At 40.8% G+C, this 22177-nt stretch overlaps 1 protein-coding gene across 14 annotated transcripts in view; it reads left to right on the top strand.

Moving 5' to 3' along the window:
- Positions 1-22177, top strand: part of PTPRF (protein tyrosine phosphatase receptor type F) — a 392629-nt gene that overhangs the window by 179112 nt on the left and 191340 nt on the right. For all 14 annotated transcript variants that reach the window (XM_037403550.1, XM_037403535.1, XM_037403536.1 and 11 more), the window contains 2 exons: positions 12241-12386; positions 15149-15290. In XM_037403550.1, coding sequence (XP_037259447.1) covers positions 12241-12386; positions 15149-15290 — 288 coding nt within the window. The remainder of the gene's footprint in view (positions 1-12240; positions 12387-15148; positions 15291-22177) is intronic.

Genomic DNA, 22177 nt, shown 5'->3' with positions numbered 1-22177 from the left:
CCAGCTGCCACTTTGTGTTGGATTTTGGTTTGCTCCTGTTCCACCAGGTACTGCAGAAGCTGGTGTCACAGTAGGGTCTGTGACCCACAGCAGAGTTCCATGGTGAGCGAGGAACATGTCCTCCTAAACCAGTGTGGGTTATACTTTCGGTGCTTTTAATGAGGGAAGTTTGTTTCTGGGTAGCAGCTTTGTGAGGATAAAATACAGTGTCTCAAATGCCACCTCCTTGGTGGAATATATGTGCTGTCTTGCCAAGATACCTACTGCAACGGTGATGTTCACTGGTCTTCCCTTTTCCCAGAGACACAGATGTTGTCAGAGGCACTGAAGAAAGTGATAATTCATGAGATAGAAGAAAGACTTCCCTTCAGAGCCCCATGCACAAAGCACCCTCAGGGGTGGCTCCCTGGTCCCGCATGCAGCCTTTCCTCTTCAGCACATACTCCAGCCTGTACACAAGTGCCAGGCCAGCTCCGGAAATTCAAATTCAGCATCTCATGGTCCCAGTACATTATAGTCTGGGCTTCAGGGTAGACTTGGTGGCCAAACTTTTCACTTTGTGTGGCAAATAGTAACTTCTCCATGGAGATCACAGCTTTCTGCATTTTCTACAATCTTTGCATAATCAGGTGAAATGAAATAAAAGTTGGTGCAGGTAAAAGGCCACAAAGAAATCACATTTGGGATAATATGTGATAGCTGGGGAGAGGTAGGGAGTGCTATTTGGAAACAAGAGGCTGACCTCATCTTCAGAGGAAAGTTATTAAAGTGAAAAAAGTTTTTCATTTTATCTGTTACATTCATAACACAGCAAGGAGTGTATGCTAGAAAAATTAAATCAAGAATGCATCAACCATGAAGATGATTAATTTTGATGCCTTTCTAGAAGTCAGCCCTTGCTGAACCGGAAAGCCCTGGGTGAGGGAATGGGCACCTCCTGGGATCAAGTGCCTGTCCTGCTCTGTGCATGGAGCAGGGCTGGGCTGCAGCAAGTGTAGAACTGCAAACCTTTGGCAGGTGTCATTTGTTCTCTTTACTGTGGGGTTCAGTCACCCAATATTCACATTGGACAGTCAGCTGTTTTCCACATACATACAGAGCCATTTTGGGAAAACTTGGGGACAGTTCAGGGACCAGAGGCAGCAGCTCCTGGAGCTTCCCTGGCTTCACCACTGATTGCACCAAGGTCAGCATGCAGCTGGGCACTGTGCAGTGTGGCCTTGGCGTTTCCTTTTGGTTCTTGTATTTATGCTCTGGAGGACTGGAATTGCTCAGCAGCCTCCTGCCAGTGCAGTCCCGCTTCCAGGCAGAGGTGGTAGCCCTGGCATAGAAATTGCTCAAATGGCTTTTGAGCTATGCTTAATTTAACCACTGCTAAAATACATCGTTACTGGGAAAAAAAGCTGCCTGGTGTCTCCCAGAAGCGTTGAACCTCTCTATGCAGACTTACTGAGGAGTCTGACTTAGAGGAAGCCTTTTAATAGGGAAATATTCTTGTTTCTTGGGGAATTTCAAGGAAGAATGGGCAAAAAAAATACACACACACACCCCTTTTTTTTTTTTTCTTTTTTTATTTTGTTACACCTGAGAGTATTTTGCTTGGGTGCCTAGCTACCTGCTGAATTTTTTTACACTCTGGTAAACATTTAAATTTGGAAATTATATTTCTTGGGTTTCTGCAGACTGTACTACAGATGCTGCATGATGAAACAGTTGATAACAAATAGGAAAAAGAAATCACTGGTGTAGTGTAACAGAAATGCCAGAGTGCACTCATTATCATTAAGTGGAAGGTTTTCCTCCTTACCACATAGATGAGGCAGAAATTTGGCTCATTACAAGGAGGAGGACAGAACAACATACAGTGGCATTAAAATGAAATGCAGGTCCGTTCCTGAGAGCCCAGGATGCCTTTGCTTTAGTAACTGATATTCTGAAGAGGTTGCTTACTCTGGTTCCCAATTCTATTAAAATCATTGTAGTATGTTCTCTGTTTACAAAATAAGGTTTACGCTCACTTTTAATTCTTAAAAGCAGGGGAAAAACCTGAGCTTGGCAAAGCCTTTTGAACTGCTGAATCAAGAACTAGCTGCTTGCAAAGAGGGATTAAAACCTTTTAATCCTTTTGTGTAAAAGAATATGGTGTTTAATGTGGTAGGCATGCTGGCAAAATTAATTTTCATGTTTTTTCAAGCACAAGATTTCAGTTCTGTCTTTGTTTCCTGGTCCTGCATATCTTAACGGGTTCTTTACACTATGCAGTACACTTTATTAACTTTGAAGTTTTGAATAAATTTGCAAATAACATGCAGATTTGGAAGAAAAAGTTCATTCCTAGGAGCAGGCACAGCTGTTGGGTACCGCTTCAGGCGGCGTTGTAATGACTGATTTCAGAGCCCAGTAGCTGACATTATTATCCTCTTGTCCATTGTATCTATTCTGTGCAAGAGAGAGGAGACCTGAATTCAGGTGCTGAATTTTGTGTATGATTAAATGAGTGTTCTGTATGTATGCATTTGAAAGCCCTTAAGTGAATGTTGTGTAAATGGTGATAATTGGAGGCAGTCTCCCTGCAATCCTTTCTCAAGCTAAATAAGGTCTAAGGCCAAAGGCCCAAACGTTTAATTGTATTAAACACAGAGGCTGAAAAATTTATTAACTCAGAAAGTGTGTATTACCAAGTTAATTGGAAGTGCCTTTAAGCTATTACCAGGTGGAAATTTGACTTCAGGTTTCAATTTTAAATTAAAGCAAAGCAGAAACCCATTCTGTGAGGCTGCTGGAAGGTCTGCAGTTAGAGCAGTGCTTCTCTGCTCTCCCTTGTTTTTCTACTCGGTATAATACTTGGTATAAATGCTGGGGAGTTAGAATCAAAAGCTAAACCCGTACATAGGCATCTGGCTTTTCCCCAAGATATGTGGCAAGCTGCACATACAGGCTGCAGGTGCTCTAGGGAAACGTAAAAGCAGAGGAGGGGAAATGAAGATGACCTCAGGTTCCAGAAGGATGTTTCTCTGGGCTGTTTTTCTGCTTTGTTTTAATCAGTATTCTTCAGTTGTGTGCAGGACTGCTTTGTGCTTCTTGGCATATTTTTCTTTTTCCAGTTATGTGTTGTTTCATTTATTGGAAGCAATTGTAAGAATGGTGTCATAGTAGGGAGACTGATTTATTCCCCTCCCCCCCCCCCCCCCCCCCCCCCCCTTTCTTGGCACACAAAAAACTTCAAAAAAATCCATGGACAAGAGTCAATCACAGCACAGGGATTAGCCAGAGCTAGGGATTTTTTTTACTGAGATGTAAAGCAGCTCACACTGATAGCCAGCCAGGCACTTTGAGAAAGACATTGCAATTACAACAGCCTTCAAAAATAATGAAGAAAATTTGCCACCCTGTGCGCAAAAATCTGTGGGCACCCTGCAGATATGATATGAAGAGAAACCACCTCCCCATTGCATTAAGGTCTAAGTTGCCTGCCTAAAACTCTCTCAAAAAATAAATCAGCACCCAGAATGTTGAGCGCTGCTGAGTGACTTGCACAGCATACTTGTGTGATGGTTGCCGGAGACAATTCTGTTTCAGTATCATGTCAGTTAATTTTAGGTGTTTAAACTCTTTCAGCAATTCCCATGATTCATGAAGAGGCAGAATTAGAAATTTACTGAAGTGCAATAGTATGATGACAGGCTTTTGCTGTAGTTTATTAATATCTAGTAATCGTGGCCTTAACACTTCAGTGACTTAATGGCTTTTAACCCATATTTCTGTGGAATAAACGGGTTTATCCAAATGTCAGCATTTTAACAGCAGTCACCCAGTTTCAACTGGTGAAGGGTTGGTTTATATGTAACATCCAGACACTGACCAGAAGCACACAGGACACACGAGGTTTTAAGGTGTTGTTTTTTTTAAGAAGAAATTTTGAAATACTCAGTTTTGCCTTAAAGACAGTTCAGTGTTTTGTGTCAGATTTAATAAGTATAAATCTGCTATTAGCAAAAGGGAAAAGAGGGCTTGAAAATGCCAGCCTAGGTGTGAAGGTCCCCATATTTGGTTCTCATGTCCCAGAGGCACCTCAGCCACATCCAAGGCTTTGCCTTTAGGTTGGGTTTATTGTAAGGAAAGACCCTATAGAAACTGTAAGCAGTTTCTATAAAACTAAAAAACCCCTCTTTTGCTGAGGCAGTGAAGAAGCAAGAATCAAAGATTATAAGAGTTTCTGCGCTTAAATCATTACAAATACCTATAAAATTAAACATTTGACCTGACATGTACCCTTGCATTCTCCTCAATTAAACTTAATACAGATAAACAAAGCACAGTGGGTCTCACCTGCTGAAATGAGTACCTTGCATCTTAGTTCACTGTATTTCCTGCTAGTGTTTAGAGAAAAGTGAAGCCTCTGCTGGATGACTGCTTTTATTATTTTTGTAATGTAATTTTTCTACTGAAAGTTACAGAGGTCATCAAACATGTTAGGAGATATACTTAGAGTTTTGTGTATTAATCATTCACTTGATTTCATTTTGTAGGAACTCAAAAGGTATCTATGAGTAACTTTATGGAAGGGAGGAGATGAAGGTGAGGAGAAATGCAGCTTGTTTAGAGATAATGTTTGTAGATTTGATTATCACGGACAACCACACATGAAGCTGGAAAACTCAACCACTAAAATTGGATTGAAATAGCAGAGTCATTTCTCCTAGCTGTTGGGAATCTCTTAAGCATTAAAAGCTAATAACACTAAGATGATAAAACAAGAGAGGAAGATGCGCAGGTAACATTGGGTAACCTGTAATTCAGAGTGATCTGAGGAATGTGTTGAATTTGGAATGCCACTTTCTGTGATTGGGATGCAGTTAAGTGGTTTTTGAAGTGGATGGAGAAAGGGTTATGATCCATTCACTGGATAAAAAGAAAATTGTGTACGTACTTGAGCATGCAACACCCCACTACATATATTTGCATTTATTTAATAAGTACCTTCCACCAGGCAATAAAGGACAAAAGTTTCATTTATAAAGTGCTGTCATCTTAGCGAAATAAAACTGAAATAGGAGAAATAAGGAATAAATTAGCATTGTGATCACCAAGACCTACTGATGCTTTAGTAAGCTGCTGTTAAAAAATGGTATTATGAAGCTCAAACAGGCTCTTCCTACTTGTAAATTATACAGGAATTAAAAGTGCAGGAATTAAATACAAAAAATTGTATTTTGCCAAACAATATTTTTAGTAATCACAAAGGGACAGGAACCACATTTAAACGATGGTGGGTATATTGGAAAGAAAACATAAGGATATTAAACATAAGGATAGTTGGAGAACCCACAGGCTTGCCTCCTGCCCTGCAGTAGATGCTTAGGAGAAAAATCATAGAGTAGGTTTCACCAGAGTATCTTTACAGCAGGCATCCATCCATGCACGGTTATCAATCATCCAAGATCATAAAGGAAATGGAAAAAGAGAAATACCCTTGCTGTATATATATATGAATGGGGCACCTCTGTCTTCTAGACCACTTTATTTCCACTTCAAAGTCAGTCGTGAACATGAGAAAGTCTGTGTCATTCTTGGTTTCTTCCCAGTATTATAACAACGGAGCCACATCATCATTTTCTACGTATTCGTCCTGACAGCAGCCATGTGAGAACAGCAGGCAAGTTTTGCAGTGGAAGCTGAGGCACAGTTGTGCCTTGGCATATCTGACGGGAAGGTTAAAGGCAGGGATTTAAACCTGAATTTCACAATTTCCAGGATCGAGAGTTATTCCCATTATGATCTTTTTATGCTTGTGTCAATAACTTCTTTTAATGCATTTAGCCCAGGCACCTAAATAAGGCACCCATCTATGCCTATTATATGTGCTTACCTAGTTCATCTCATATCACAACTGTAATTTTTTTCCTTCACAAAAGATTACTTTCAATCTTAATTTAGCCCAAGTCATGAAAGTTTTCAGTTAAAAATACAAGCTTCCCCTCTCCTACAATCCTGGTCTTATTTTTGGCTGCTCTTCTGTTTAGAACAGTGGGCACTTGTAGCATGAGGACAGAGATATTTTTCTTTAAAATCTCTCGCAGCAGGTGAGTGTTCATAGAACACTTAATTGCAGACATGTGTTTAATAATTCATTTTTCTCAAAACCTGTGTGCAACTCTTTGGAAAAATAGCATCCACAAGAACAGGAGGAGCAGTATGATTGCCAGTTTCTGAATTAGAATTTTTGGATGAGGTATATTTGATGTGGGTGCTAAATACTGTAAAAGCATCAGGATTCAATTTAATTTTCCCCTTTATTTTAAGAAACCATCTAATGATGATGGGTCTTTGAAATAAAACAAGTTAATATTTGGGTATATGAAGCATATTTATGTTGGCATATATTATGTTTCAGCCACTTGAAATTTTTGGCTCTTCAGAAGATTGCAAGAAAGCATATTTTACGTAACTGGTGTGTGTTTAACGTGTAGCAAAATACAAGGTTCTGTGCTAAATATACATGACCCAGCATCATTTTTCAAGGCTCTGGCTGGTATTCAAGTCAGGTAAAGCAGATCATACGTTATTTCTCAAAGGCCATGGTTCACATAAAAGACACCTTGCCAAGATAGAGGGAAGCTACACCTCTGTACTTCTGCCTTGAATGAAATCTGGCAAAAGAGACTTTTCTCTGTGGAAAGGTCCTTTGGGTTCACTGAGAAGCTGCACAGCCTAAAAACAACACATGTGATGAAGTCGCTCTGAAAGCAGGGAGAAAGGAAAACCTGAAAAGGAGAACTGTAATGTTACTGCTCTGCTACAAATGTTTGATAGGGCAAATTTTAAAATAGCTACCGAGATGCTTTTCTGATTTATAACAATTGTTTCACAACAAGCAAATTGTCTAGAATAGCAGAGAGGAACAGCAATTTTATATATAAAAAAGTATGGGTGAGAGAGATGCATGTTCATGGTTGGCTGGCTGGCTGTCACTCTGAGTCGTCCTGCAGGAAGGCTGTGTCACTGGCTTTCCAGCAAACCAGAGAATTCTGCCTTTGAGGGCTTCAGGTTCCTCTCCCAGCCCATCACGCTTGCTTTTGCTGGGGAGGGCAGACCACAGCCTTACTGATTAGAGCCTACCTAACTTTTCTGCTTGTACTTCTCTCTGGCTTTCTGTACCCATGTTCTTGGGGACCTCTTAAAATGTAATTCAGGGGAGCATTTCTTTTAAAAGCGTCACACACCCTAGGCTGAGCCCAGGACTCTGCATGACTTTGCTGATGTTTTCCAGCATAGTGAAGCAGACAAATCTCTGCTAGCATCTCTTCCACACCATGAGGCCCTCCTTGTGATTCACTTTATAGGATTATCCAAGAATCCGTGCTTGCTCAGCAAGTGACTTTTTCAGCACTATCAACTGTGAAAGGAAAGTCCTTTTCTTCTCGAATTTTTTGTTTAAAAAAGGTTTCTGAATGGTGAGCCTGTCTGAGCCAGTTGGTTTTCTTTCAGCTCCCAGCCAAATAAGATAAAGCTTGTTTCTCTCTCTTGTAAGAAAATACTCTTATTTTTCACAGTCTTCCTCCCCAGAACTGTGTTGTTCCCATAAGCTCTCTAGAATAATTTAGGTTTTGAGCAAAGACCAAACAGGGAAAATTTCAGCCAAGAAGGTGAAAGTTTTCCCATTCTCCTGCCTGAAGCTTACGAGTGAATAGAAATGATGATAGCATTAAGTTCCATTCTCTGTGTAGTGGGAACTTGCTTATGAAGTGAGGAGCAAGAATTAGTTTAGAGTGTGAGGACTGAACATGCTCCAGGGATCTGACACTGAGCAGAGGCGCGAGAGAGAGAGACTGGAGATGTTTGGACTTGGTGTTATCAAATGAGAAATACACCAGTCTGGAGTTGTTACTCCACATGATGGAGTAAGCGAAGGTGGGTGTGATGGGCACCCAGCCATCTGGCATCTCTCCCTGCTGTCACCCAACACTTGCTCGGGTGATATTTTACAGATATGTCTTTGCAATACGATCAGTCTTCTTTTTCCTTTTTTAAACTTCCAATAAAAAAATCTTCAGCTTTGCCTGGTCCTTAGGTCAGGAAAAAGACACTGTAAAATACATTTCAGTTCCTTTTGTTTATTTGTAGCTTGTTTGAACAACAGTTACCTTAAAACTTGGCATGTCCGTAGTCTTCTGTGGAGACTCTGGTCATATTGAATTTAAGATGACAGGAAAGACAACAACTAGGTTACTGATTAAATGCTGTATTTTGGATACATTGGGGGTTTTTTTCTGGTTGTGTTTCTAGGGCTACCCTAAGAATGCAAATACTCAAAACAAGTTAAAAAAGACATGCTTCTGTCTGGCCCTATCCCTGGTGGTTGCTACTGCCCTTTGGAGGTAGCTAGTGATGTGTCCCACAGCAGCTTCCTCTGGGCAGTAGTTAAAGAGATGTTGGTTGGAGGAGAGGTGTGGAGGTAGTCTAGTCCACTTAACATGCATTTTCCACAGACATCATTTTTGTGGATGATCTGTCACGCTTCTGTTAGCTCTCACTGAGATAAGTTTTGGGATTTGTGGTAACAGTTACCGATCAGTATAAAAATGTGTATGCCTATGTCCAGCTCAATTGTCCTGGGGCCTGGACTCAGGATTTTAGGTTTACTTAATTAGTACTTTCCTTCCATTTCAAAACTTCAGGGCATACAAATGTTTAAAATGGCTTTATAGAAATATCCTTTCCCAGACTGTGTGAAAATTTGATTTATATACAGGTATACTTTTGTGACCAGTCTCGGTGGATTTAGATAGTTTCTAGAAATCAGTGTTGCTCAATTAAATGTGCAGGGGGAAAAGATTCATTACAACGGTGTAAATTCAAGCTGAAGAAAGCAGCAGGTTTTTTAGGTTTTACTGCAGGTGAGCATTCGGTTTCCTTTTGTTCTAGTTTTTAATAGTATTGATTTTTTTCTTTTAAATGTACAAAAGTAAAATAAGTCCTCAGTGTACGAGCTGGGGAGTAGGTGTACAGTGAGAGATATAATTGCATTGTGTTCTTCAAGGACAGAAGTCTTTGGATTCTGCTGTATTTGTCATTTGAAAAATGTACACTATTTTACTAAGATCATAGAGTAAATAACAGAAAATAAAAAAAAAACAAATCAGCTGCTGAAATGCAATACAAGACTTCAGCTCAGCACACTGCATAGCAAAGCAGTCAATCACACTGCAATCACTAGCAGCCTGAGCAGTAAATTAACATTTCACTGGAATAGATGAGAGGTGAATAAACACAGATATATGTAAATACAAACTAAGTAGAAATAGACATGATTATAGATGAGTAAATATGTGAAATCAGCATCAGTTAAGCAAGCACACTTAATAATTGCTTGCTGTTCATGTCAGGACAATGTGCCAAAGACTGCAGACAGCAGCCATGATGTCTTAAAAGGCATCTTCTGAGTTTTGAGCTATTTTCTTTGTGCAGTCCTGGGGCTCCCTTCGCCAAGGATGGCAATGTTCAGTACACCTGAGTGTGATGAATTCCTGTGGTCAGTTCAGGTCTCATATTCCTTCACAGAAGCTTTTTGAAGACAAGAGCACGTGTATCCACCTCTGTGGGGACAGAGCTGACCTTGGTGGATCCACTGTTTGTGAAGGCCTTTCAGAAATAAAGCTGAGCAAGCAGCAGTAGTAGAGGTCCAGGCCTGCGCCGTAGTGACCCCCAGATCACCTGGGCTCAGGGTCGGTGTGTCCCCTGGTGCCCACGGTCCATGTGAGCGGTGGGTCAGCTCCCCAGCACATGACCACAGTCTGCATTGAACACCTGATGTTGCAGGTTTTGAAAGGGTCTGCTGTCCTGCTGCCTCAGGAGTGGCATGCCACCAGCCCTTCTCTGCTAAGCGTTTCCTCAGCAGGTGGTTGCTTCTGCATGTCGCACCACCAGGTCTGGCCTCGTCCTTCACCCTGCAGCTGTGGTGGGTTGGCTGTGGCCAGCTGGCAGATGCCCACCCAGCTGTGGGCTGCAGGGCAGTACCTGCCACACGCTGGGCTGCAGGGGAGTCTGCCCGGGTGCCTGGAGCTCCTCGTCCCCCTCTGACCTAGGTGCTCACAGGGCTGTTTCTCACACTTTTTACCTTACTCCTCCCAGCCATGAGGTGTTTTGCCCCTTCTTAAACCTGTTACCACAGAGGCACTGCCATGACAGGCTTGGCTGTGCCCTGCGGTGTGGAGCTGGCTGTGTCCAGCAGCACAGGGCAGCCATGATCCCTCCACACAGAGACCCTCCTGCAGCCCACCTCAGCACCCTGTATGGACAAGGGTGGGGGGTGTGTGTGTGTGAAGTGAGAAGCATCTTGGGCCCTCAGCGGTCTCCCTGATCTGATCCACACTGGAATAGGGCAGAGCCCAGCCTCTGGGCTTTGTCAGGAGCAGCAGCTGGAGTATGTCACTGGGTCGAGCTGCTGTCTGTGTTGAGTCACGCTGTGCCATGCTGAAGGGACAGTGAGGGTCTGCGTAAGTGTGGGCTAAACCAGAAGGTGGAAGTGGGACTGAGGAGTTACTACTGTTTTAGCAAAGTCTTCAGAGATCGTTGTTGAGGGGTGAAGTTGCGCTCGGCAGCTTCAGGTGGCGGATACCAGCCTGCAGATGCTGAGGGAGGGACGCCATCTTGCAGTGCCCCCTCACCCTCTCTGATCCTGCCCAGAGCTGCTGCGCTCCCTACCCTGCTTAGAAAAGAAGAGGTGGCTTTCTGCTGGGTTAGGGGCCCAAAGCTGCTCCTCAGAGACTCTGGTGACGCTGGAGCTGCTCGTAGGGGTTTGGGTGCCGGTGTCTGGAGGCAGGGAGAGGAGGGGAGGCCATGAGGAGCAGAACAAGGTCCCCTGCCCTCTTCAGCAGCTGCAGGCTGCCACACCGGCTCAGCTGCAATGTGCAGCCGTCCCCTCAGCATTTTAATCTCTTATATTTTAGGAAAGTGTATTTGAAGACTGTCATCTTTTGGGGTCACTGAATATGTATCCCTTCTAGGTGGGGGAAACAGCCCTCAGTGCATCAAAAGCTTGGTGTTTAAAGCACCTGAGCTTGCAGATGTTGTCCCTGTCTTCCTCAAGGGCATACTTGCGGGCACGGCCAGAACGTGAAGGTGTGGAACCACTGCCGGATCTGCTGGGGACGTTGGTTCAACGGCTTGGTGTTGAACAGGTTTCTCCACCTTTCTACATCCCAGAAGCTGTCTCTGCCACATTTATAGGTCAGGTTCTTCCCTGAGGTAGTCAGTCAGAATTGTATTTGGAATGTGGCCTTAGTGTGACCTGTGCGCTGAATGACATCATGGGTGGACGCTGGTGACTCCCTCTGTGGGGCTGAATGTTTTGGTGCTTTATAGGGATAAGAGATCATCAAACATTTCTCACTTGAACAAAGCAGTGTTTCAACATGATTTTCAGATCACATGTTGCAGAATTCTCTTATACAGCGAGTACAAAATAAAAAACAAATGTTCAACCTCATGCTTTTTTAATCCATGCGAGTCTGTCATGTAAATCCAGAAGACACAACTGTATTTCCATGAAACTTACTGATTATTAAAATGTTAATATTTTTTTTTTAAAAATATTTCTGCCACGTATTTCAGGCCTGAATGTCACTTTGGTTTCTTTGCTGACTTTCACTTTTAGTGATCAGTTTCTTACCAGGCATAGGCCAGCCTGTGCAAGTTTCCAGATACTTACAGACTGTAGGGTTTTTTATAACAGTCAACATTTAAAATGAATTACAGGTTGTTATTTGTGTACTTAAAACTGTATCTGTTAATTTGTATGAATGTCTTAACAGCTTTCAGGAAAACTAATGTCAATATATAGCAAATTTTATAGATTTGTTGTGTCAGCTGTTCTGTAATTTCCAGTGCTATGACTATGTTAAAAACCTGAGAAAATCCATTTATTTAAAAAAAAAATAAATTAAAAATGGTTCCAAATTGTCATATACCTGAATGAATGCCCAGGGGGCTTTGGGGAGCCCTCTATTGCCCTCTTTTACCAACAAGCCAGATGGTCTTTATTAATTTCAGGGAAAAAAGGGTACTGAAGCAGAAACTCTACCTGTCATGCTGCAGTCTGCACTGAATTTGTGTGGCTGAGGCCATTCAACCTGGATTTGTAGTAGGAGCACCAATTATCTTAGAATTTAGATTAACATGACACATTCCTTGCTTATCTGATGTTGTGTCCTCATGAGGGTGATTTGGTTATTTTTGCAGGCAAGCCAACATTTATGAAAGCTCCCGAAGATCAGATTGGGATTTCTGGAGGAGTGGCCTCTTTTGTGTGTCAGGCAACAGGAGAGCCCAAACCTCGTATCACATGGATGAAGAAGGGGAAGAAAGTCAGTTCTCAGCGGTTTGAGGTAATTACAAAAAAAAAAAAAAAAAAAAAAAATATCTCTAATCAGTCTAATGCTTGCAGGTCTTAATTACACAATAGTCATCATTGCAACCCTGCATATCTGCATCACTACCATATAGAATCTAGAGCTTTAAAGTAAGTTTCCTTCCCTGCAGCAGTGCAACCTGTAGAGCAAGTGTTGTCCTTTGAGCACTGGAAGCACATCCATAGGACATTCTTCTCCAGATGGGAGACTGGGGCATACACCGAACCGGATGGTGGATAAGAGTTTGATCTAGCAGTAATTTTCTGGTTTCATTGTGAAAATTGATAGATAAGGCACCTCCTTGGCCTGCTGTCCACAGTGGAATTCAAAAGTGGGATGCCAAAACATTGTTGGAAGGCTTTCTAAGTGATGGCTACTGCCGTCTCTCCCAGAAAGGCGCTTGGAAAGTGAATGGTGAAGTCATCCTGAAGGGTGAATTAACTTCCCCATGAACTGAAGTCTGAGAGGAAGTAGGAGTGAAGAGCAGGTATCAGAAATGCTTTTGAAAAAGCATCCAGTTTGGTTCGTATTTTAAATAGCAGATACATTTTCACTGACTTTCTCCACCTTCTTCTCCACTTTCTTTTTCTGGAGTTGGGCTCTTTTCTCTAAAACTGCCCTTGGAAACGTGACCCTTCTACAATTCTGCTGCCTTTCCTCTAATCCGCTGTCTTTGATGTTTTTGCTTTTCTGACTGGAGCACAAGATGACTTTGCTGCCCAGAATGGTTTGATTCAAGTCACCAATTTTAATCGTGATTTTGTATGTGAGCGGAAAACCTTGATTAAAGTAATCAATTTTAACCTTGTTTTACATTGTTATTTTTCCCTAATAAAGGTTAAGTTTTGTTGTATAGTAACCAATGAAACATTATAATTTGTATGTAGATACAACCTTTATAGTTCATGAACTTGGTACTTATTGTGGCTGATCAAAGGGCTATGCCATATTATATGCATTTATACGAGCAATTTCATACCTTTATTCACACAGTTTTGATACATAGTTGAGGCATTCTTACTGTGTTATGAGATAGTGAATAATACCTTTTTTTGCTGAATAACTATTAATTTTGCCTCATTACTAGGATACTCTTTATTTGGAAGAAAATTGGAATTAAGTTTAAATGAAAAAAATAATAAACAAATCTGATGTAGACATGCTGGGTTATTACACAAAAAACTTATCCATCGTTAGCAAATGAACAGCATTTTTGTCTCAGCATCTGTCAGGTCATTAGTAGCTGTGGCTCCTTTCCTCTCACACAGAGTGTTTGTTCAAAGAAGAGTAAGGGCAAAAGAGCTTTTCTGCTGTTTCATCTTTTAGCTTTTTAGTTCTTAGCTTTTTAGTCCTTATCATGGACTAAATTGGAGTGAATTAATCTCAGTATCTGACTTCGTCTTGTTTTAAAATTTGGCAGTAACCCTATCCTGTGTAAAGGTTATAGAAAGTTTAGCATTTTGTCACAGTTTCATATTTAATTTGAAAATGAGTAATTTTTTTAAAAAAATTATCTCCTGCAACATACTGCGCTGATGTTCGTATTTCTCTGTCTGACCCCAGCTTAGGGGTTTTTGCAAGCTGTGTCTGTTCCTTAGAACAGAAGAGCTATTCCTTCCAGTGTGAGGAATAAACAGATTTGTGGTGGTCCTCGTTACCTTTTGCTGTCTTCCTATTTCTGCTGTCACTGCAGAGTCTTGTGGTGCACATTATTTTTCTCCTTCCTGTTTTCACTCATTTGGCCTTTATGCTGTGAGAAGGACTCCTAGAAAGAACTCTTGAAAATAGGTTAAAATTTTTGCATGGAGTAATGCAGGTCCTACGCTGACATTTATGTGTGTGGGACGAAGTATAGCTTAGTCTCTTCATCTGCCCCTGCAGTTCCCAAGTGACCGGAGGAGGGCATTTGCCTTTCCCTCATGCTGTCACCATCTGCAGTTCAGTTAATATTCCCAACTTTTGCTGTGTTCAGTAATGGGAGAAGGATGAGTTTGGCATTAACAGTGGCCTGAGGCTGTGCCTTCACAGCCTTGCCATTAAGGCATAGCATATAATGATCCAGCTGCAAACTAACAAATACCACTTTCTTCCATGTAGAAATTAGAATAATGCATGTTATAGCTTAGCAGGATGGATGGAAAGGCAATGATTTATTAAGGACTTAATTTATTATGCTGGGGAAGGAATCGTAACGACATCATTGTTGATTATGTCAGATTTGCAAGAGTTGCAAAGTACCCGATGCTGAAGGACATTAAAACCCCTCACTTTCGGTTGGAGTAAGCATGCACTGTAGGTTCTCAAGGTTTTATTCTAGCTTTGTTAATATTTTCCTGGTAATCTCACAAGAGTATATTGTTCTGTTCTTCCATCAAGGTGAAAGTTGGCACTAAATTGCTATCAGTGTGATTAGTAAAACCATTAGTGCAAATATGGCTCAGATGTTGTAAATCATCAGATACACATCTTTATTATCAGGTTGATAATTTGCCAACCGTAGTCAATTCATAAAGAACCTGATTGGATCTTCATTTGTTCTGGCCTCCTTAGAGGACAAATATGTTCTTGACTCTGAAATTTTTGCATTTCTGGACTTGGAACATTTGACTAATTACATGGAATTTTATAGCTTACTGAGCTTGGTTTGGTTTTTGTTTTTCTACTCCGGGATTGTTTTGACTTCCAGATTTTGTTGCAGAAGATACCAGTAAACAAGTGCTTTCTTGTTATTGTTAAAGGTTATTGAGTTTGATGATGGATCAGGATCAGTTCTACGGATACAGCCCCTGCGTGTTCATCGAGATGAAGCTATCTATGAGTGCACAGCAACCAATAGTGTTGGGGAGATAAACACGAGTGCCAAATTAACAGTGTTAGAAGGTAAGTGGGAAGCTTTTTCTTGCGGGTGGCAGAAGATGACTTTGGCTTTGATAGCTACATGTTGGTGTGGTGCTTTTAAATGACATGGTGATATTGTAGCTTGGTTTGGAAAAGATGTGTTGTTCTTCCTGTATTATTTCCTATGTTTTCTCCCAGTGATAGAACGTAATATTTTTGAGACAGTCATGAAAGGATTGCAGATTATGAACTTCCTTTAAAGTGTTACAGTTGTATTGTCTGATTGAGGTATGTCATTTCTCACTTGGAGGGCTAGCTATAGAGACATTTGTATACTTTTCTCATTTGTTTGATGTAATACCCATCTTCAGGGTATGTAAGAATTGTCAGAAACTTAATTGATGTTGCTGTACCTTCTAGATTACATTGGCACAGTTCTTGAATAGATTTTTCAGGTTACTCTTCAGATTTTCAGTTTGATGTGGAATTTAGCTGGGTTTACTTTTAACCATAGTCACAACTTGTTATTCTGTTTCTCCTGTTAAATAGATTTTGATCCTTGTCTGCTATATGAGCAGGTTTTATTTTGCTTGCTATGTTGTTTCTTCTAAATAGAATGTTTTGTGGAAGAACGGTGTTTTAGATACAAAACTTGTGGTCAGTTGATGATTTTTTTATATTAGAATGTCAGAATTACTGTCTACTTTTAAGGAAATGTGGTTTTTTCAGCATATCAATGTATTGTTTACTTGATTATATATAGGATTTTGTAAATGTATGAAGTTGTTACAAATCCAGGGCATTTGGCTGAATGGATTGGGTTTTTTCCTTGTATTTACTAAGACAAGCAGGAAAAGGCTTAGGCACATTGCTTGTTGTATATGGATTAATGTAGAAACTTTTGAGTAATGAGAAAACTAGACTGAAAAGTGTTTATTATTGTATGATTTTGAACCAGAGGAGACTGGTTTTCCCAACGGTGAGCGTGCCAGCCATACATGACAAGTTACCTATTTTCCCTTGTTCTCCCATCCCCATTTACAGCATAGTTATTTTCCCCTCTGCTCTGTGACAAAGAATACATTAAACAACTGTAATGTGCTCAGACACTGTGGTGATGGGAATCATAGAAATCATTCAATACTTGATGTGATTGTGTATCTTGTTTCTGGAGGTGGGGCATCTTAAAGGATCAGCTTGCTCTTCAGTAGTAGTATTATTAAGAACAGGATAACAGGTGCAATAGGCTTGAAAATTATTGGGGGTGGGCTGGGGAATCAGATCCTTTTTGTTACTGCTTGCCTTTACAGCCGTGTATGTGAGTGCATGAAGCTCAGTGGAGCTCTTTCAGCAGGTTACGTGCAGATCTGCATTTAAACGCTTCTTGCAACTGGATTTTTGTGATACTACTCGAATACACAACTGTTCCAAGGACATTGCTGTTTCCTTTGGTTGCAGTTGCCTTTATGTATCTTAGATATGTATGCACTTGCACACACACGCTAATAATTTATTTGCTCTATGTTAAATGTTCAGAGGCCCACAAGAGACATGCATTGCATAAAGGAGCACAACAGTATTTCTTTAGCTCTGTGGTGGTCCTACTGATTTCCTGATGAGGTAAAACTTGCAGACCACCACATAAATAGGGAATGTTAGGAAACACCAGAGACAGGAAAAGATGTGCATGCATACAGCTTAAGAGGCACAGAAGCAAAAGTCACTACCAGTCAGGCACAGAGCCTGCTTTTCTCTTTGGAAATTTACTTTAATCGGGAGTAATGGTAGTTTAACATGATCCCATAAGGTCAGGAACGATCTGCAGGCTGGGGGGCTGTGTTTTGCTCTCTAATTGAACAATATCAACCCTTTGCTGAACGTTCGCGTAATGGACAAAATTAAGAAACATTTGCTGTATACCAGTTTGTATGTGCTCATGCATGTAGAGTTGAGCTTGCTCACAAAGCATGAAGAGCTACATGTGCCTCTTATGTTGGCTTAACTGATGAAGATGAGTTCTGTAATGATGTATCTGTACTTGAGAAAAAACATTTTAGATTCTCTTTTCTGAGACTTTCTAAGGGCAGGTCTGTATTATTTTTTTTTTCCTCAGTCATGGTGTCTTATTCTGTGTCATTTGCCTTAGATTATGCTTAGATATGCATTTTGGGGGTGTGAATTTTTTTTTATTATTAAAATTCCTTTTTTTGCTTACATGTAGACAGAGTGGATATTGCAACTTGGTGCCCTGGTTGGGGTTGTGTTTAGTCTCAGTGGCCTCCAAAAAATAGTGTGCCCCACCTCTCTGTTACACCATTACTTTCCTAACATGAATTTATAGAGCTATTTGAAAATGACACATTTCACATGGAACCCTTGATATCCTCAAGACTGTCAACTAGGATTGGATTTTCCCTCTGCCTCTGGGGTTAAAATAATTTCTGTAATTGCTCTCAGGTGGCAGTTTGAATGATGCAGACATTCTGCACTTCCCTTCAAGAATTTGACTAATGCAGTGGTCCCTGGTGCATGACAAAGTTCTATCATAGACGTCCTCGTGGTTACATGCTGCTAAATACACAGCACGTATTGATTTTTACATTAAAAATCCTTTATTAACAGTAAGTTTTAATGCTTCTTCACAATTTGCTCTTTAGAACATAGGCCTTAACATTAAATCCAGAAGTCACAGTCAGGGTTTAGCAGGCTGTTATTAGATGTCTTTGTAGCTAACTAAGCTGGTGCTTTATTTTATTTAGATTTCTGCGATGTTTTACAGATCAGGGGCAGATAATCCTTTCTAATTGCCAACTTTTTTCCATTCTGAGTATTAGGAGAGAAGCATGAGTCCAGTCTCCTGGAGGAATCGAGAATTCTCACATAAGTGAATCTCTTTTAACAGTTCGGTTCCCTACTACCCTTTCATTCTCTGCTCCCACGTGTCTCATTTTTCCGTTCTAACTGCAAATCCTGTTGTGACCAAACTATGTATACTTAGTGTAACTGGAAATTATTTCTCCTGTTGATAGTAGGAGAAATAGACGTGCATATACCTTCTCTTCTTATTTCTCCTGGGTAGCTGATAAGCTGAATTATGTATGAGCCATATTGAACATTTCTATCTTTTTTCCAATTATGACCTGAAGCAGCACAGAAGTACATCCCTGCCTGCCTGGCAGAGGAGGAAAGCAGTACAGGGAGGGGAGGGCTAGAATCAATAAGCTGACACACATTCCCAAGAAAAGCCTCAGGGACAGTTAGTGGCACTAACACATTAATAAATATATTATTCATTGGTAATGTTGAGAATTACAGAGTTTTTTAAATAGGGAGATTATATGAAATGTGAGTAGCAAGGATGCCAGTGTGGAAGAATATGTCAGCAGGCTGATTGCAGGAGTGTCTACGTGCTGTCCTTCCACAAAACTCCTTGTACGTTCAGCATTGTGGCTGTATTAGGAAAGGTGATGATAACAGTGTTTGTCTTTAGTTGCCTGTACTCCGAAGAATACCTTCAGTCTGTGGTTTCCAGCAGTCTCCACCCAACAGGAAGATGGGGAAAAACAACACAGAAGTAGTCTTCAAGGGACAGTGAGGAGTATATCAATTCTTCGGAGGGGAAGGAGGCTCAAATACAAAATATATTATCGGTCCTTTCTCCCAGGAGTTTCCCGCTTGGACATTCAGTTATACGTTTTGATTTCCAGAATTGGGAAACTATTCGATTGTAACTGGTTCCTTAATGTTCTGCAAGCAGTTATTTTTCACTCCCCTGTAACCCAGAGCATACAGTCATACCCAAGTGTCACTGAATATGTTCAATTTCATTTCCCTTTGTTTTTAAGTAGGTTAAATGAACATACCATCTCCAATTTCCATTTCCAGCACAGATCTATGCAAATACCCTGTGACCCTGTCCCAGACTCCTAATCACGTGGCATGTAGTTTGCCCAGAGAGTGTTTCCAGGCTCTACAGGAGAGCAGATCCTGGTGAAGAGGACAGACAGAAGAGCTGGGAAAGGGTTGCTTGCATGCTGGGTTTCAGTCTCAAGGTAACCCAGCAAGTTAAGTTTTACTGGCTGGGTTTGTGCTGACAGAAGTCAGCTTAAGTTTTGACATGTTTCAGTGGAGCCCTAGAAAGTTCCCCAGTGCAGCAGTTGTCCCAGGGTGGGAAGCACCTCCACCTTATTGTAATTTGTTGTTTACTGAACCATGTCATGAGCTTAATTTCTTTCACCATCTGCTAGCTGCATTCCAGTTCCTGGGGTTACCCTGTTTGAAATACTGTAAATGATAAACATTTGACTGTTACAAATGATTTCTGCAGAGAGCTAGATCTCAAAAGGCCTGAAACAATATGCCCTTTTTGTAAACACTCTTCTAAAAAGTGATTTTTGTCATTAGAATAGTCAACAGAAGTTAGCTATGTTTCATCCTTGTTTATGTTTGTTAGTTACAAAGGATCAGTCGGATCATTGTACTTTAGTTCATGTTTGTCTTCATTGCTTTTGCATCCTTTTGCCAAGAAGACTTTCTAGCAATGTGTTATAAAATTGAAATAATTATAGAAGGGAAATTGAATCCATTTGCATGTGCTCATTCTGTTTGTGTAAATGAATTAAGGCTGCCCCTGCTCTGCTGCTCCTGGGATTGGTGGGATTCTCTTCATGTCTCTGGTTAGGAGAGGACAGGTCTTTCATCTGCATATTTCATGTTCATTAACTGTTGCAACTTTCTTTGGTCTCTCCCTGTGAAGAAAGACTGCTGTGATGGCAGAGGTTGAACTTGCATTCTTTATTCTCTCTACACAAGCACCCACATAGTACGTACTTTCTGTATGAGGCAGGCGGTTAATGAACCTCTGTAACTATTGCATTTCCAAGGACTGCAGCACAGTGAGCCTCCACGTGCTTCACTGCTTAAGGAAATGTCCTAAAATACAGTGGTGTGCAGAGAAATGAAGAAGCCTGAGTGCAATTGCTTTGCAGTCATGTTCAATCATGGCATGTCCAATGCTTGTTGAAAGGGGAAACATTAAGTCAGTTACTCATGGTGGCCTCATTGAGAAGTTTGAGTTGTCACCTGGAAGAATGTAAATCTGAGCTCACACGGACTTATGCTATTAAGGTATAAACATTGTTCACAAGGAAAGAGTGTATTGTGCTGCTCGACAGCCAGTCACCTAAGATTGGTCTGGTAAGCCAATTTAGAGGAGCCCTGTCATCATGCTAAGAACTCTATAATCATTTCTCGGGTACTGGACAGTGGCTAGAAGAATCCTAAAAGTTCAAGAGGAAAGAGGTGGTCTCTTGGTCCCATAGCATACAGAAGATTGAGCAGAATTTGCGATCTGTTTCAATTAGACCAAGAAGATTTACAGAGAATGTTTCACTTGTATCGCCATTACGTCCCATGCTGTCAATACCTAGGCTGCTGCAGTATCTGAAGAACGGTTCCAGCAGTTTAATTTTTGGTAGCTGCAGAATATGTATCATCTCAATCCTGGTTCTCTTCATTTTATTTATTAACTTTCAAAGATTGGATTCAGTAAGAATGTTAGTCTTACTCTTATGGTTTATTTTTTATAGTATTTGACAAGAAATACTTTCTTGGCTATGAATGAGAGACAAAGAAGTAATATTCTCAGGTGATGAAAAGTTTTAAGTGTTGTTGGTCTCTCCTCCAAACAGGAGAGTCAGCAGGTCTTTAGAACATATCAGACCCAAATGCCATCATTTCCATTTCTTATCTCTGTTTAAATGATTAACTAATGGCACATAACCATGTAATGTATCTGTGATAGCAAGTTCCATCAGAAGACTGCCATACACTAAGGTTAACATCCAGGTTCATTCCACAAGTTTATGAAGCAAGAAATAAAACCTTTGAAAAGTTTTATATGAAATATCACGTAGTTAATGCCAAGCTGAACCCTTTGGAGCTGTGCACTCCCATAAAACCTTGTGTCTGAAATGGTATTGACCTCTTAATCTTGACAACATTTTTCTTTTACAGCAAGTGGCTGTTTCTGCATATTGCTTCTTAAATGAGGTCCTATGAGATTACATCTGTAACAGGACAGGATGTTGCCACATACTTATCAGCAGGCTAATGGCGTCAATGATATTACGACACCTAAAAGCAGCACCTGCGATTCAGGAGGGAATTCCCAGATAAAAACAAGTGAGCTTTAAGTGTCAAACAAACAAAAAGGAAGTATATTCTACAGAATTCGGCAAAAGCTCTAATGCAGGGTTCATATTGTTCAGTACTAGGTGGCTTGCAGTTGTAAGTGTGCAGTTATATCCTGTGAAAAGACTTCTCAGACCTCCTTGTACTATGCAATTAATTTATGCCAAGTTTATTCAGCAGTTGTAAGTGCTGGTTTTGGTACTGGAAATCATATTCAGCTAAGACTTTTTGTCACCAGTAACAGTTATCTCATTTCTATTTGCTCCATTTCTCAAAACGTTCATGGAGATACTCAAACATGGATGCTCATTCAGAGCCTTGTGGCAACCTACTGGTAACTTCTGTCTTATATGAAAATTGATAATTGAGTCCTGGGTATTATTTTCTCTCTTTTCTTGCGCTCAGGGTCTAGAGACAGGTTGCTTCTCACTCTGTGCTATCTTACACCTTCCTGGGGGATTGTCACGGAAAGTGTGTCAGGCTGTTCTTCTACCCTGCTCTTCTGTCAAAACATTCAGCCTAGTCCAATAGGAAAATGAGGCACAGTTTAACTCTCTGGCAGAGATGTGCTCACACAGGCAGGTTCCCGTCTTGTTGGGGAGGTGTCCCTTTGGGTTGCCATCTCTCAGCTGAGACCAGGGATGACCAGATGACTGCTTCTGCATCTTTGTTCCAGTTTGAAATCAGACAGATTAAATCGTCTGTGGTTTAAACTAATCTGTTTAGACTGTCTGTTG

This window comes from Falco rusticolus, chromosome 11 (assembly GCF_015220075.1).
Source record: "Falco rusticolus isolate bFalRus1 chromosome 11, bFalRus1.pri, whole genome shotgun sequence".
Taxonomy (NCBI): domain Eukaryota; kingdom Metazoa; phylum Chordata; class Aves; order Falconiformes; family Falconidae; genus Falco; species Falco rusticolus.
This window is presented reverse-complemented; position numbering and strand designations above follow the sequence as displayed.